General features: G+C 40.6%; 1 protein-coding gene across 1 annotated transcript; it reads right to left on the bottom strand.

The window, feature by feature from the left end:
* Positions 1-340: 340 nt before the first annotated feature.
* Positions 341-12,897, bottom strand: LOC122672905 (protein unc-13 homolog). The gene is made up of 3 exons (XM_043870411.1): positions 12,185-12,897; positions 1,475-2,344; positions 341-973 (listed from the first exon to the last, which is right to left on the bottom strand). The coding sequence occupies exons 1-3, from the start codon at positions 12,680-12,682 to the stop codon at positions 356-358; spliced, it is 1,986 nt and encodes a 661-aa protein (XP_043726346.1). The 5' UTR covers positions 12,683-12,897; the 3' UTR covers positions 341-355.
* Positions 12,898-14,539: the final 1,642 nt, after the last annotated feature.

The following is a 14,539-nucleotide window of genomic DNA, read 5'->3' as shown; positions in this document are numbered from 1 at the left end:
ATCAACTATCCATTAAATTCAATAACCAGGAAAGAATACCATCACCCCTTGTATGATGATTCTATCATGACTCTTCTTACACTTGACAGGCTGAGCGGATAAGCTGCAGCTTAAGTTGATTCTGCTATGTTCTCCATTGGCAACTTACATACCATAAAAAACATGTCTCTGATATGATTAAGAGTTACTTACCGTTTTATTGGTCTTATTTCCAGCAAGCATGATTTTCTAAAACGTAAAATCACAACATCTACTTCTCAGTGAGTTGCCCGTGAAACATAATTACAAATTACATGTTTTTACGAAGTACCAGTGAATTTCCAGTGGAACAAAAAGAGCACCTGCCTCTCGTGATTTAGTTGTTCCAATAAAACCTAATTACCATAATATCGAAGCGATAGAACAAATTATCTCCTAGTACCGTTAGATAATTTGTAAACATGTCAATCAAAAAGCAAATGGTAATAAACTCTGAAAGGGAGAAACACATACAAGAAAGGAGCCAGACATTGCATACCTCCTTCTGCAGATTACTGTCCACCCATTCCTTCATCGTGTCCACTCTTGTTTTGATCCATACCTTCACAAGATTGGCAATTGCAATATCAGCCTCATAAGGAGGCATCTCACGGATTATTGCCTTGCCACCATCTTCACTGTCCACAGAATCTTCAACAGCAATCTGCACAAGATCTTTCTCCAACTTGTCTGCAGCTCTCAACACTTGTACAGCATCAGGCGTGAGCTCTGTTATACCCGAAACAAATTGCTTCAGCTCATTCCCATAGCAAGCATGAAGAGTGGCGACAGCAACACCTGCCGCAAAAGGATGGCATCTCTTCAATATGGGACTAAACACCTCCTTCTCATTAGCTGCCAGCTCACCAATGTCCTTCGCAAGGATGCAAAGGACAGGAAGAGGATTGGGCAGATTTTTTGATGACCTTCTGCTTGAGTCTGCCTTCTCCATTCTCTGTTTCAGTACAGATAAAACCAATCTTCGTGTCATAAACAGAAACAAAAGCTGAATTGATATAAATAACAATGATCCATGGATGGTAAAATAATAGAATTATTCAGGGATATACAGAAATTGTATTTTGGGCCCATAATCCTCATCCAACCCAGCATCCCATTCATATACTTGAAGAAACAAATAATAATCCAATTAATTGGAGTATGGAGCATTGGCCAAAATAGATTGAGATGAAATTTCATAATAAACCAACAAATACACGAGCTTTCTCACTCAACCACAATGCAATTATATCAAGATGTGCACATTTCAGCTATAGACAGACCTTGTTGGGGTAAAATCCTACAGGAGCATATTTTTAGGCATTTTCCACTAAATAGGTTGCCCAATTACAACGGCATAGACTTGATTCAGACGCAAGCTTGAGTGTTAATGGAGTTCAGGTCTACCATATAAAGCATATTATCAAGGGAAATGATGTACAAGATGTAGACTTGCCTGGGCAAAAGCTGTGCGCAGAGAAGATCTAATGTAAGTGTCAACCCTGTTGCGAGCCACATCAACTTCTTCTTTTCTTTTCCTGCGATATTCGTGAGAGATATCTTCCACTAGGATCTTGGCTGAAGTTACCCCCAAAGAAACAATACTCTCCATGGACTCAAGATTTGTGCGGTTGAATGTGTCGTGGTAAGCAAGAAGCCTTTTTTCTGACCACCCCAGTATTGAACTCAATGTCGGACTCAAGACCTTTGAGTACACTGGATCTTTCGTTAACTTCGCATCTTTGGTGACTTCTACTAACTGATTATTGGCGGCAAGTAATAGGTTATTTTCTACTTGCCCAGTTGTAATATAACGGTGAAACAAAATCCAAGAAAAGCAGAGGTTATGGAGCATTTGATTCATTCCAAGCATCACCCAAGTCTTCTTTATAAGTTCTATAACTTCATCAACCTCCTCAATAACAGTTGTTCCTTCGTTAGCATCAAAACAAGCTTCTAAAAGCATTTGGTAGAGTCGAAGGTTAAATGGAAACCCATCTGCCCAGTGGCATGTCTCTGAGGCAGAACCATCAGAAGATTTGAAAGCAAGAGACATTACAGTGCTTCGAAGGGCTTGCATCGATTCATTGTTCTTCCCAGTTTCTATGGGTCTCTCAGAAGCACCAGCAATGATCTGCCGAAGCCGTTGGGATGCTGTATCAGACTTGTCAAGAGGCAGATGAGGATGCAGGAGTAGTCCAGCCTCAAGAACCTTCAGATTTCTCATCTGCCAGGCTTCATATTCTTGCTGGTCAGTGAAATCTGAAGACTTGAACTGTTGCAATAGCTCCAGTGGCAGAACCATCGACTCGATGCGCCTTCCAACCTGTTACAAAGCACAACCAAGAGCTGGTTAATACTATATCGAAAATGTTAAACCAACGAACTTTTAGTGCATTATTTGTGTCGTCCCTTGCAGAAAAGTAATAAAATGTAATATTCAGAAAATGCAACTATATTTAATAAATATCGTCAGAAAGTGCATTTGTTCTACCTAGAAGAAAAAACAAACCAAATTTCCAAAGAAGCAACAGCTATTCTGTCACAAGGTCTGATGTGGTTTTCCAGTTAAATAGAACCACTAAGGGCCCCGTTTGGATGGCACGGAGTTGGTGGGGTGAGAATGAACAGTGAGGGAATCCTGACAACATTTTCAAAGATTTACAAAACATGGACTGTTTGGTCGACTGGGGGTAGCAAGTTTTGCAAAGATATTCCTGTCACTGTGCGTCTTTTCCACCCCATCCTCTCAAAAAACCGATCAAAATTGATTGGATTCCGTTCGAGCTCATGTGGTAAAGTTGCAACAGTCATTCCCAAACAACAACTCAGCCGTATCCCAATTAAATGGGGTCGGCTACATGGATCTTAGCAAAGAGAAAATAATAAAAATAAAAGTAAAAGGAAAAGAGCACAATGACATCGTCAACAACTCGAGGAAATCCCACCTAAATGGGGTTGCTACATGAATCCTTGGCCTCCAATCAGCTCTATTCAAGGTCATACTTGAGGCAAGGCCTAACCTATGTATGTCTTTCCTCACTACTTCTCCTAGGGTCATTTTAGGCTTGCCCCTAGCTCTTTTAGATCCTTCAATCTGGATCAAATCACTCCTCCGAATTGGTTCATCCCAAGGCCTCCGTTGGACATGACCATGCCACCTCAAACGACTTTCCCGAAGCTTATCGCCTTATCCTATATAGGGGCACCTCCCAAATCAGCTCTATTAATGCCATTCCTTACTTTACCCTTCGTAGTTTTGCTTCACATCCATCTCAACATCCTCATTTCTGCTACATTTAGTTTATCTATATGAAGCTTCTTAACTGCCCAACATTCTGCCTCATACATCATAACCGTACTTACGACAGCCCTATAGAATTTTCCTTTAAGCTTTAAAGGGATACACCAATCATACAACACTCTGGACGCACCTCTCCACTTCATCCATCCCACTTTAATTCTCTGTGCAACATCATCCTCTATGCCACCTTCATTTATGGTTGACCCCAGATATCTAAAATAATCACTTTGCGGTATCTCTCTCTCCTCAATTTTCAACATTTAGTTATCTTAGGAAAACTAAAGTTACACACCACATACTCCGTCTTTGTTCTACTTATCCTAAAACCTCTTGATTCCAAGGTTGATCTCAATAACTCCAACTTGGCGTTAATCCCTACTTTAGTCTCATCTACCAAAACTGTTGGCAGAATCGTGGGCTAGAAAAGAGAGAATGAGAGAATAATTGCTTGTATTAATTGATAGGTAAGCCCCTCTATTTATAATAGAGTGGAAAGTTACAAGAGACTAAAATAGGCGATGTGGAACTAAAACCCACATAGCCGACTTACACTTAATAACATAACAACTACCCCAAAAGGATCAGAATACTCCCACGGTATTCTGGAGTACATATTCCAACACTCCCCCTCAAGCTGGATTATACAAAGAATTAAAGAAAGAAAATCCAGCTTGAACTAAAGAAAAAAAGAACTCCATAGTAATACCAACACTCCCCCTCAAGTTGGCGCATACAAGGTACTAGTTCCCAACTTGAACAAAATGGGAAAAAATAAGTTGTAGCAGAATCCAGCTTCAAGACGAATGCAGCTCCCAAATAAACCTTCGAGAACCCCAGATCTTCAAAACTTGGGTAGACTTGATCAGCAAACCGGGACTGGAATGTCTTCCAAAAAAGGCAGTTTTCACCAATCTTCTATTGCTGTCCAGTGATGAATCTCTGAATGATAATCTTGAAGATAAGTAACTAGGGTAGGGAGCAGATGAATCAAGCAACAGAAAAGATCAAGCAGCGGAAAAAATCAACCCAATTGTAGAACCTCATATAGGCAGGCAATAACCAAACATCTTCAATACTTTAATACCAATCTCTCCCTTACGGCAAACTCACCCCAATAACAAAGTAGATACCCATTGGCAATGGTGAAAACTCTGATCTTCTATGTTTTGCACCAAGTGTTCCTGCAAGTTCTGCTTTTTGCAATGGCTGCAGTATAGTGTACATAATCCCCCCCTCACGTGTAGTACACATGGACATAACAGAGATGATGTAAGTGATAGGGCAAAAACATAATATTCCAGAATTTTCCAAAAGGTGCCAAGGGTTAGAGAATACCACAAACTTCCAAGGTGGTTATGGGTATATGCCAAAGGTATGGTTTGGGAGGTGGTGAAGTGAAAAGAAGCAGTGGGATAATGAACCATGGACAAAGCAACACAGTAATTTACAACCTTCTTTCAATCGATCAAACTAATTCCAAAACACCAATCTCCAATGATCAGATCTGAATTATAAAAAAACAGGTCTAATTTGTAGAGGGAGAAGGTACCATTCTGCAAAAACTTGATCGATCTTTACTCAAGGAAGTACTAGTGTGCAAAATTCCAAACTATAAACTCCCACATGCTAAATAGAACTGACGAAGATATTTGGACAGCAATGGATGTAAGAAGCTTCAACAAAAAACTTGGATCAAATCTGAATTTGTGAACAATGCTAGGATCAAGCTCTTAAAGTGAGCCGGATATGAACCAGAAAAGCTTCACATAACTGAATAGGTTCGTAGTTGCAACCAATAACCTTGGAACACACTGTTGTAATCCCAAATAAGCTGATCTCCAGGTTAGTAGATTCGAGTCTTCAATAATGAATGAAATTCGATCTCCAATAGGAGGATACTCAGTCTCAATAATAGGGCAGCAGTAGTCCACATAAAGGAAGCAGTAACATGTCAACCAGTCATACTTACAGAAGCCAATCAATAAAACCAGCAATATATGTAGCAAAGCTCAATAGAACCAGCAAATATAAGATAAAGAACCCGATAGATCCATAGGTAGTTAAAGCAGCCGGCCACATAGGAACAAGTCAAAAAATAGGTTGATAATTGGAGAAACCGAGCCATGAGAATGAACCTGAATTTTTGCCCAAAAAAACTGATGAATGTTGCTGAAATATGGGTTGAATACTCCTCTGATGGCTATAAAACTCTTCTAAAAAAATCAGCAAGAGTGGACTGCCCTAACCCTTAGATCGATTATAGTCAGGGTTTTGTAAAAAAAACCCTAAAAGTGAAGATCGATTGTAGGGAAGGGGGCTACAACAAAAATAATGATGACTTGTCAAAGGTGATGTCTTATGGTAATAGATGCTTACCACAACTGCGAGAATGGATCTCCAATTCGAATAACCAATCTCCTTGGTGATTGAAACTTGTTCTTCAAGTGGGAGAAACACCAAAAATTGCAGAAAAAATAGGGCAGCAGCTATCTTGTGTAATATAACTTCTTCAAGCCATGAATAGTTGAAGCAGAATGTCCCACTTGATGGTAGAAACATCTCCAAAAAACTCCAACAGCAGCAATCAACCCTAACCCTAAAATTGATATGTGTCAGGGTTTTGTAAAACCCTGAAAAGGTGGATCGATTGGGGTTAGGGGTCTTCAAATACTTGGAAAGAGGCTAAGACTGAGGTCGAGTGGTCCTTGTAGTTGGAGTAATCATCCCTCCAAAAATTGGCAAAAACTGAAACCTGTAATCCTAATGTCGATTTGAGTCAAGGTTCTAACAGGTACCCAAAAATAGCAGGTTGAGAAGGTTTTGCTGTAAAAACAAATCCAGCCATCAGAAAGTGTCCAAACTTAGGTCGATCAAGGCTTGTAGTAGTCGGGAATCACCCCTAAAAAATCAGCTGCATCTGAAAAGGGAAACCCCAAAATCAATTGGAGTCAGGGTTTTTTCCGATCGATTTGGGTATGGAGGCTGGAAAAGTTAATAAAAGATGGAGAGAAAGAAAGGGAAGGAAGACTCTGGAATAGGGTCGAAGAGTGCTGGAAAAGGCTGCATAGGGGGCTACAACAATGGAGGATTAATCTTCATTAGGTAGAAATTAGATCTCCAAAAATTCTGGATAGCTCCAATATCGCAGGTATGGCTCCAGCAGATTTCGAACAGAATTTTTTTAATAAAAAAAGGTAGAAAGGGAGGGGGGCAGCAACTAAATCATTGATATGCTGTGTTTACCTCATTAGTGCTGCCCCTTTGCAAGGTTGAGAGGAAGAAGAACAGAAGAAGAAAACCCTAATCCAGGGTATTTTTCTCTTTTTCTAACCTAGATCAGACCAGCTTTGATACCATGTTGGCAGAATCGTGGGCTAGAAAAGAGAGAATGAGAGAATAATTGTTTGTATTAATTGATAGGTAAGCCCCTCTATTTATAATAGAGGGGAAAGTTACAAGAGACTAAAATAGGCGATGTGCGACTAAAACCCACATAGCCGACTTACACTTAATAACATAACAACTACCCCAAAAGGACCAGAATACCCCCACGGTATTCTGGAGTACATATTCCAACAAAAACAATATCCTCAGCAAAAAGCATACACCAAGGAACTTCATTTTGAATGTTCTTGGTTAAACCATCCATGATAAGCACAAAAAAATAAGGGTTTAAAGCTGATCCTTGATGTAACCCAATTGTAATTAGGAAGTTACTACCTTGCCCACCCATGGTTCTCACACTAGTCACAACGCCATCATACATATCTTTAATTATATCCATGTACTTACTGGATACGCTTCTCTTCTCTAAAACATGCCAGATTAACTCTCTAGAGACTTTGTCATAGGCTTTTTCTAAGTCAATATGGAGATCTATCTTGACAACTCTAAATCTTTCCATAAGCCTCTTGAGCAAGTAAATAGCTTTTGTCGTAGATCTACCTGGCATAAAACCAAATTGGTTCTCCGAAATAGTAGGTTCTCTTCTCTGGTGGGCTTCAATAACCCTCTCCTATATTTCATAGTATGACTCATTAGTTTTATGCCTCTATAGTTATTGCAACTCTAAATATCACCTATATTTTTGTAGATCGGAACCTGCATGCTTCTCCATTCATTTGACATTTTTCTTATGCTCATAATCTTCCAGGCTACTATTACTAGAGATGTCTCTGTTTAGTAGGCTGTAGAAATACTCTTCCCATCTCTTCATAATGTCATCATCCCTTACTAGCACTCTACCATCATCATTTTTAATACATCTAACATGGTCGAAGTCTCTACTCTTCCTTCCCCTCATTTTAGCTACCTTATAAATAGCTTTTTCTCCTTCCTTTATGTTCAAATGGTTATAGAGATCGTCATACTTCTTTGCCCTTGCTTTCCCCACAACTTCTTAGTTTCCCACAGCTTGCGTGGATAGGCTCTCCCCTAGTATCACCTTATAGACCAGACCTTACATAGTAATCGATCGGACCTTCTAGCTAAGAAAAAATCTAATTGGCTACTATGATGGCCACTTTTATAGGTAACTATATGCTCCTCTCTCTTTTCAAAATAAGTGTTCAAAATGGATAAACCATAAGTGACAGAAAAATCTAAAACTAAGATCCCCTCTTCATTCCTCTCACCAAAACCAAAACCTCCATGTACACCTTCATAGCCTCTACGGTCTCTCCCAACGTGTCCATTGAGATCACTCTTTATAATAATATTTTCCCCTTGGCCAAAACCTTGCATTAACCCATCCATGTGTTCCCAAAATTGTAACTTACTAGTTTCGTCCAATCCTACTTGGGGTGCATATGCACTTATTATGTTAACAACATCTTTCTCAATCACAAGCTTGATGGATATAATCCTATCTTCAAATCTTTGAACATCCACCACATCATTCTTTAAGTCTTTATCCACTACTATCCCCACTCCATACTATATTACTTTTATCCCCCGCATAACAAAGTTTAAAGTCGTCCAACTCTTTAGTTTTTTTACCTTTCCCTCTAGTCTCTTGAATACAAGCTATATTAATCCTTCTTCTCATGACATTGATTAATTTTAGACTCTTGCCCATTAAAGAACCAATGTTCCAAGATGCTAACCTAATCCTATGCTTTTGGACTAGCTTCTTTACCCGCACTTGTCCATTGCGCGAGAACCCTTGCCTAGACGTCACTGCAACTGGGCATCGACGTGGCGCATCAATCACAGGGTACGCCCTAGCATAAACTCAATAAGACATAACCGGTGAATAAAAATAAAACACTCAATAGTATAGGATCCATGCAAAAGATGATTGGCTTAAAATACTACAGTGCTGGCTGCCTACCAAACGCACTGAAAAATACATAAATATATCGATGCACAATAAGAAAAGATAAAATAAGCCCAATTAAAAGTGCAACCCCTAAGATATTAAACAGTCTCACTTCAACATTTAAGATATAAAGCCTACCAGCAGAACAACAACTTCATATATAGGGAAAGAAATCAACAAGTAAGAAATCTATAAGCATGATAAATACAAGCAGTTGATATACAATCAGACAGAAGTAACAGGGGAAACTAGTAAAGTGGTAATTGTGCAGTGTAAAATAATAAAAATATCCGGACTCCACAAGCGTAACTCAAAACATCAGAGTACAGGGGTTGCGGGGAGAGAGCTGGGTAAAGAGTCGGGTGAAGGACGGGGGTAGTTAGGGATGCGGTAATGGAGTAGTGGGATGGGGGTGGGGAGAGACAGTAGGGGGATGTGAAGAGAGGGCAGGGCGTACAGGGGTGGAGGAGATAGAAGAGATGGGCAGAGGGATGGGGGTGAAGATGGGTGGGGGGGGGAAGAGGGTGGGAAAGGGAGAAGAGAGAGGATCTGGGGTGGGGCAAAAAATGATGAAGAATTGGGAATGGTGGGAGAGAGTCGGGAATGGAGTGGTGGGAAGAGAGATGATGTGGAGACAGAGCCGTGGAAGGTTGAAAAATGGGGTGGGAAGAGAGACAACATGGAGAGAGATACCAGAGATGGTCGGGGGTTGAGGAGAGGTGGTTGGGAGTTAGGTGAAGATGTTACCTGCAACTCGCTGTTCTTACCTCTGGCCTTAGCGCCACTGTGGAGAGAAGGACTGGATATTGAGCTCAACTTCTCCAATCGATTGAAGAAACTGAACTGCGATACAGTAGAACCCCCCTGAACCAGTGTGTAACAATCGTTCACAAAATAATAAATAAAAACTGAGAAGGAAGAAACGGAGATGAAGACAAGACTGAGAGTCAGTCATTGCAACTGACCTCTCATTCAACGAGATTGCCACCTTGAGGGGATTTGTTCAAGGAGAGCACCCCCGTAATTCCCACTAGACAATGAGAGAGAGAGAGACCAAATTTGCAGAGGCGGGATGATTGCACAGGTATTGCCAAACATAACCCCTTGACTAAGAGCTTGATCGCCCTTGCATGTGGTTGCAAGACATGTCGATTTTGGGAGCAAAATGGCTTGCTCTATGCCAAGAAAAGGAGACTCTAAGTACCCAAATGTAACAGTCTATGGAGGAACCTCATCCGTGAGTGCCAAGACACAAAGTGAGTTGGTCACCCAAGCAATAGGCGCAGCCTCTGCCCTTGTGGGTGAGTGCCGGCTGCCACCACCATGGCCTCCTCGACCCTTATTTTCACCCTTCTTGTAGGATATTATGGCAGTTTTTTGTAAATTTAAGGTATTAAGGGTATTATTGGAAATTTGATGGAAAATAAGGGCTATTTTTGTCTGCAAAATCTGATACCATTTCTGGGAAATTGACCAACCAAACAGGCTATGGGATGGAAAAGTTCCATTTTCTCCCTTTAACTATCATCCAAAACCCTCCAACTTTCCCACCCACCCTCCCCACCAACGCAATGGCAGCCTAAAGGAATAAAATAACTCCTAGAAACAAACCACCAAGATTAACCCAATGTATGCATCAACAATTAGGTCGAAAGAGAAATTGAACTTTAGAAGGAAAGGCAGTTCAAACTGCACAAAGACCACATTATGGGGATCTCTGTTTCCCTAATAGCCATCAGAAAGTGGCAAGCAAACAAACAAATGATAGGATTTCTCATTGCTAATACCACAATGTAGAACCCTATCTCCTGCACATTGATAAACATAGGCATCCACTAATGGACAGACAGCATTGACCTCCCTAAGAAACTACTCTGAAGGCCACTTTGCCATACCAAAAGATGGTTTTTCTGTGCCCGCCACCCTCCCCTTCTATTCCACACTAAAGCACTTCAAACAAAAGGGTAAAAGAGACTTGTTTGTTATCCACAGATGTGCCTGAGGCCGAAACCTTATATCTTGACAAGTTGACAGACTAACTCTGATCCAAACAACAGGAAATTCAATATATCCTCTGGACCTAGCTACAAGTAATTTAGCCATCCAGTTAGTAATGACACCAGTTCTGTTTCCACCAAAAAAAAATGACACCAATTCTGTCAAAGAGAAGAAAAAGGTTGGAATACTTGCTGGAGCATCTTCAATTAGAGTTCACCCACATAAGATAAATTCCCCAATTTCGAAGAAGCAAGACATCTCTCAAAAGTGACCAATGACCGGATCCAGCATGTGGAATTCTAATAGTTAATGCCTTAGAGAAGTCCCAAATAAGTATGAGGAATATTCACCGTCAGCACTCAGCACAGCACTTTACAATGTAGAACCATCTTCTAAGGCCAAGGGTTGGCCCAATGCCATGAAGTATGCACTTAGAGAAGTTGATTCTCAAGCTGTTCACAGCTCACAAGAAGCTATGCAGATTACAAAAAAGTGTCATCTGAACTCGCAAATGAGAGACAGGCAACACCTTATCAGCAATCTCAATGCCTTCAGCTGAGCTGTGTTCACCAGCCCTACTAACCAACTAGCTAAAACATCAGTGGCAAGAGGAGCAGATTAGAAAGAAGGGGAGCATTGCCTTGGCGAAGGCCTCATGCACCGCAAAAGAGGAGCACAATCTCATATATCCTCTTCTTTTGCTGATGAAACCAAAGTGTCAAGAAAAAAGGAGGAAAGAGAAGAACCTTTCTTCTTTCCTGAATCACTGAAAAGGCTGGGAAATAACCTGCAATTCATTACTCCAGTGCAGAAAGTCAACCACATGAGCTACAGGCTTGGAGTCCGAACAGAGAGAGTTTGTAAGGAACTGCTTGTCTGAATCATCCAGAAATTTAGCCTCTTTCCCAGTTATTGGCTAATCGATACCAGACACCGACCTTTCATGAGACCGAAAACAAACCAATCATTTGGGAAATTGCCTTCAACAGCATAGGGGCATGGCTCAAAGAGAACATATAATGCATGTTGAAGCACCCATAATAGCAATCAGAAGGTTAGAAATGTAGGCAAATAAAGGTAAACACCTTGCTATCATGAAAATGCCAGATGTTAACATAATAGCTGTATGAATCAAGGGTTCTGGCCCATACATGCACTAACAAAATGAAAAACCAAACAAACACACAGCATCCAGATCCGGCATATAGTGCAGAATCAACCAACAGAGCTAAGATATTACCATCAAAACCAAAAACAAAAAAAGCCAAGGTCAGCGGTTCGACAGGAAATCAAATTCATTCACATGTTAGGAGGGTAAAAAACAAAAGCGCAAATCATCGTCACAAGCCTGAATGCAACAGAAATTACTTATCAAGAAATGCAGAAGTTAAACACAGCAAATTGGAAGTAAATTTTTTACATGAAAAACAGAAAAAGAAGAATTCACTCCTGAAATTAAATAATCAACTACAATACACAGAAAAATTCAAACTTCATAAGGAAACAATTTTTTATTTTTTTTTAAAAAGCGAAATAGAGCTCACCTGCCCTGCAGAAATTCTCAGCAAGCCCCTCCTAATCCTGGCATCTGTCTGCTCGGAAACACCCATCTGAGCCCTCATAAGCTCCCCAACAGTGGCGGGCTTCTTCGACTTGGACGGACTACTCTCCTTTCCCGGACTCTTCTTCGAAGATCTCAACCCCAATGCCTTCTTAAAATTACTAGCAGCAGTAGAAGTGAGTGTTCTCTGCAAGGAAGGCGAAGTAGAAGAAGGTGAAACAGAAGAAGCATAAGAGAGCAACGACGGAGACGGCGACCTCTCATTTTTCTCTGATTGTGGAATGAAAGTCAATGTCTTTCCACTGGAAGATCTACAAGCGCTGACGAATATTTCATAAGCGGTCTCTCGGAGTTCCGAATCAGATAAATTCCCACGAAATTCGCCGAACGGAGAGGGAAGATCTGAAGCTGGCAAAGTACCGTTACTTCCCACATCTTTCTTAGACTCTCCCAGAATTCTATCTCTGAAGAATTGAGTCATTGCTGCTTGATGGAGATCTATCCCTGTATATTGAGCAAGAACAGACACCAAAACTCACTCACCCTCTGTAACTTTTGCCTTTTTGGGTCTCTACTCTCTAATGGTAATGGAGAAGAAACACTGATGGCCTTTGTTCTTCCTTAATTTACAAGGGATTCTTCTTTCTTCATACTGTGATTATAGATGAGAGAGAGAGAGAGAGAGAGAGAGAGAGAGAGAGATGGCAAATGGGAAGGGAAAGGGTGTCTGCCTGTATGGTGGGGTATGGAAGGAAGCTCAGAGAGAAAGGGGAAGGAATTTTTGTTTTTAAATTTATACATTTGTTTCTAAATATGAAAATGAAATTGAGATTAAGATATTGAGAGTGTCAGCAAGCAGTAAAAGTCTTATTTTTAAGACACTCTTCTACAGTTTTTTCTCTTCCAAGTTTCCCCTTACCAGTAGTATATTATTTCACATTTTCTCACTAGACTAAGGGTGTCAATCTGGCGGTTCGGTTTTTCCGGTTTCGGTATGAGTTTCAAGGAAACCAAAATAATGATTTTTTGGTTTTGCCTCGATTTTGGTTTATGATATAGGTTTCAATTCGATTTGGTTCAATTTGAAAATCGAGTATTGAGTGGTTTTGGGTAGGGATGAGGTAGGGTTTTTAGGTTTTGGATCGATTTCAGTGTTTGGTTTTGTTCGATCATATCGGTGTCTCGTCGGTTTAGCCCAAATTGAATCAAAACTAAATGGTGTCGGTTTAGCCCAAATTGAATCAAAACTAAATGGTGTTCTAACCCATAAACCGAAGCTCAACCAATAAGACCTCGATTTGATTTGAATTGAAGTTTGATTGGGTCTGGCCGGGCAGAGCCGGATTGACCGGATCGATTTAGTTTTGACACCCTTAGTAAGTTACAAATGTAATTAAGATAAGCCAGTGGAGGGCTTAACTAGTCTTAAAACTGAATAACGGATAGAGACTATTTGTCTTTCTAGTTTCAACTTTCAAGTACGCGTAATTCAACATTGGATCCTTTCAAAATCAAATATCTATTTTCAAACACACCTACCCCTCCAAAACCCAAAGATTTAAGAAGGATTATAAAAAACAAAAAAAGGTAATTAGGTCTCCCTAGATTTCTTCTGTAACTGAATTGCCCGTTGAAAATGGATCCCCAGCCCCCTCTTTCTTTACTTTTTGATAGATTGAAAATGTGTACACAAATGCAGGATAAGACTTGGTCAGAAAAATAAAGCAAAATTAAGAGGAGGATTATACACGACCGTGCATATTTGTACGGTCGTGTCCCCTCTCACATGGAATTAAAAAGACATATACGCCCCTCCCCCTATTTAAACCGGACCTCTATCTGCTGCTGTAATTGCAGCATTGCTATGCGCATCGTGCCGTGCAGCAGCGGCCATGTGTGCACAGTGGGTCCCACTATGCACACATGGCTGCTACTGCACCGCATGATGCGCACAGCAGCGCTGCAGTTACAACAGCGGATAAAAATTCATTTAAACCTCCATGCCCCCACCCTCACCCTCTCACATGCACGGCTTGCATAGCCATGTATGGAAACTGTCCCCGAGATTATTTACAATTTATTTTAATTTTGTATGGTGGGTAGGTTTTAAGGTATCGGTACAGATCAAGAGTATCAGTCATAAAATTTGTTGGGCAAAAACTCTCTATGGGGGAGCGTGGCCCTTATGCATGCACAAAGGCCAATTGGAGAGCATGTGACGGCATCAACAAGGTGGTCGGGTTGGGCGGTCATTTCGCCCCCTTTGTCTCTAGGCGCATGATGCCACGACGCACACTACCCCATAGAGAACTTTTCTCTAAATTTGTTTTTGAATTTT

The sequence above is a fragment of the Telopea speciosissima genome, chromosome 8, assembly GCF_018873765.1.
Source record: "Telopea speciosissima isolate NSW1024214 ecotype Mountain lineage chromosome 8, Tspe_v1, whole genome shotgun sequence".
NCBI classification, from domain to species: Eukaryota; Viridiplantae; Streptophyta; class Magnoliopsida; order Proteales; family Proteaceae; genus Telopea; species Telopea speciosissima.
Note: the sequence above shows the minus strand (reverse complement) of the source record. Positions and strands in the feature narration are given on the sequence as shown.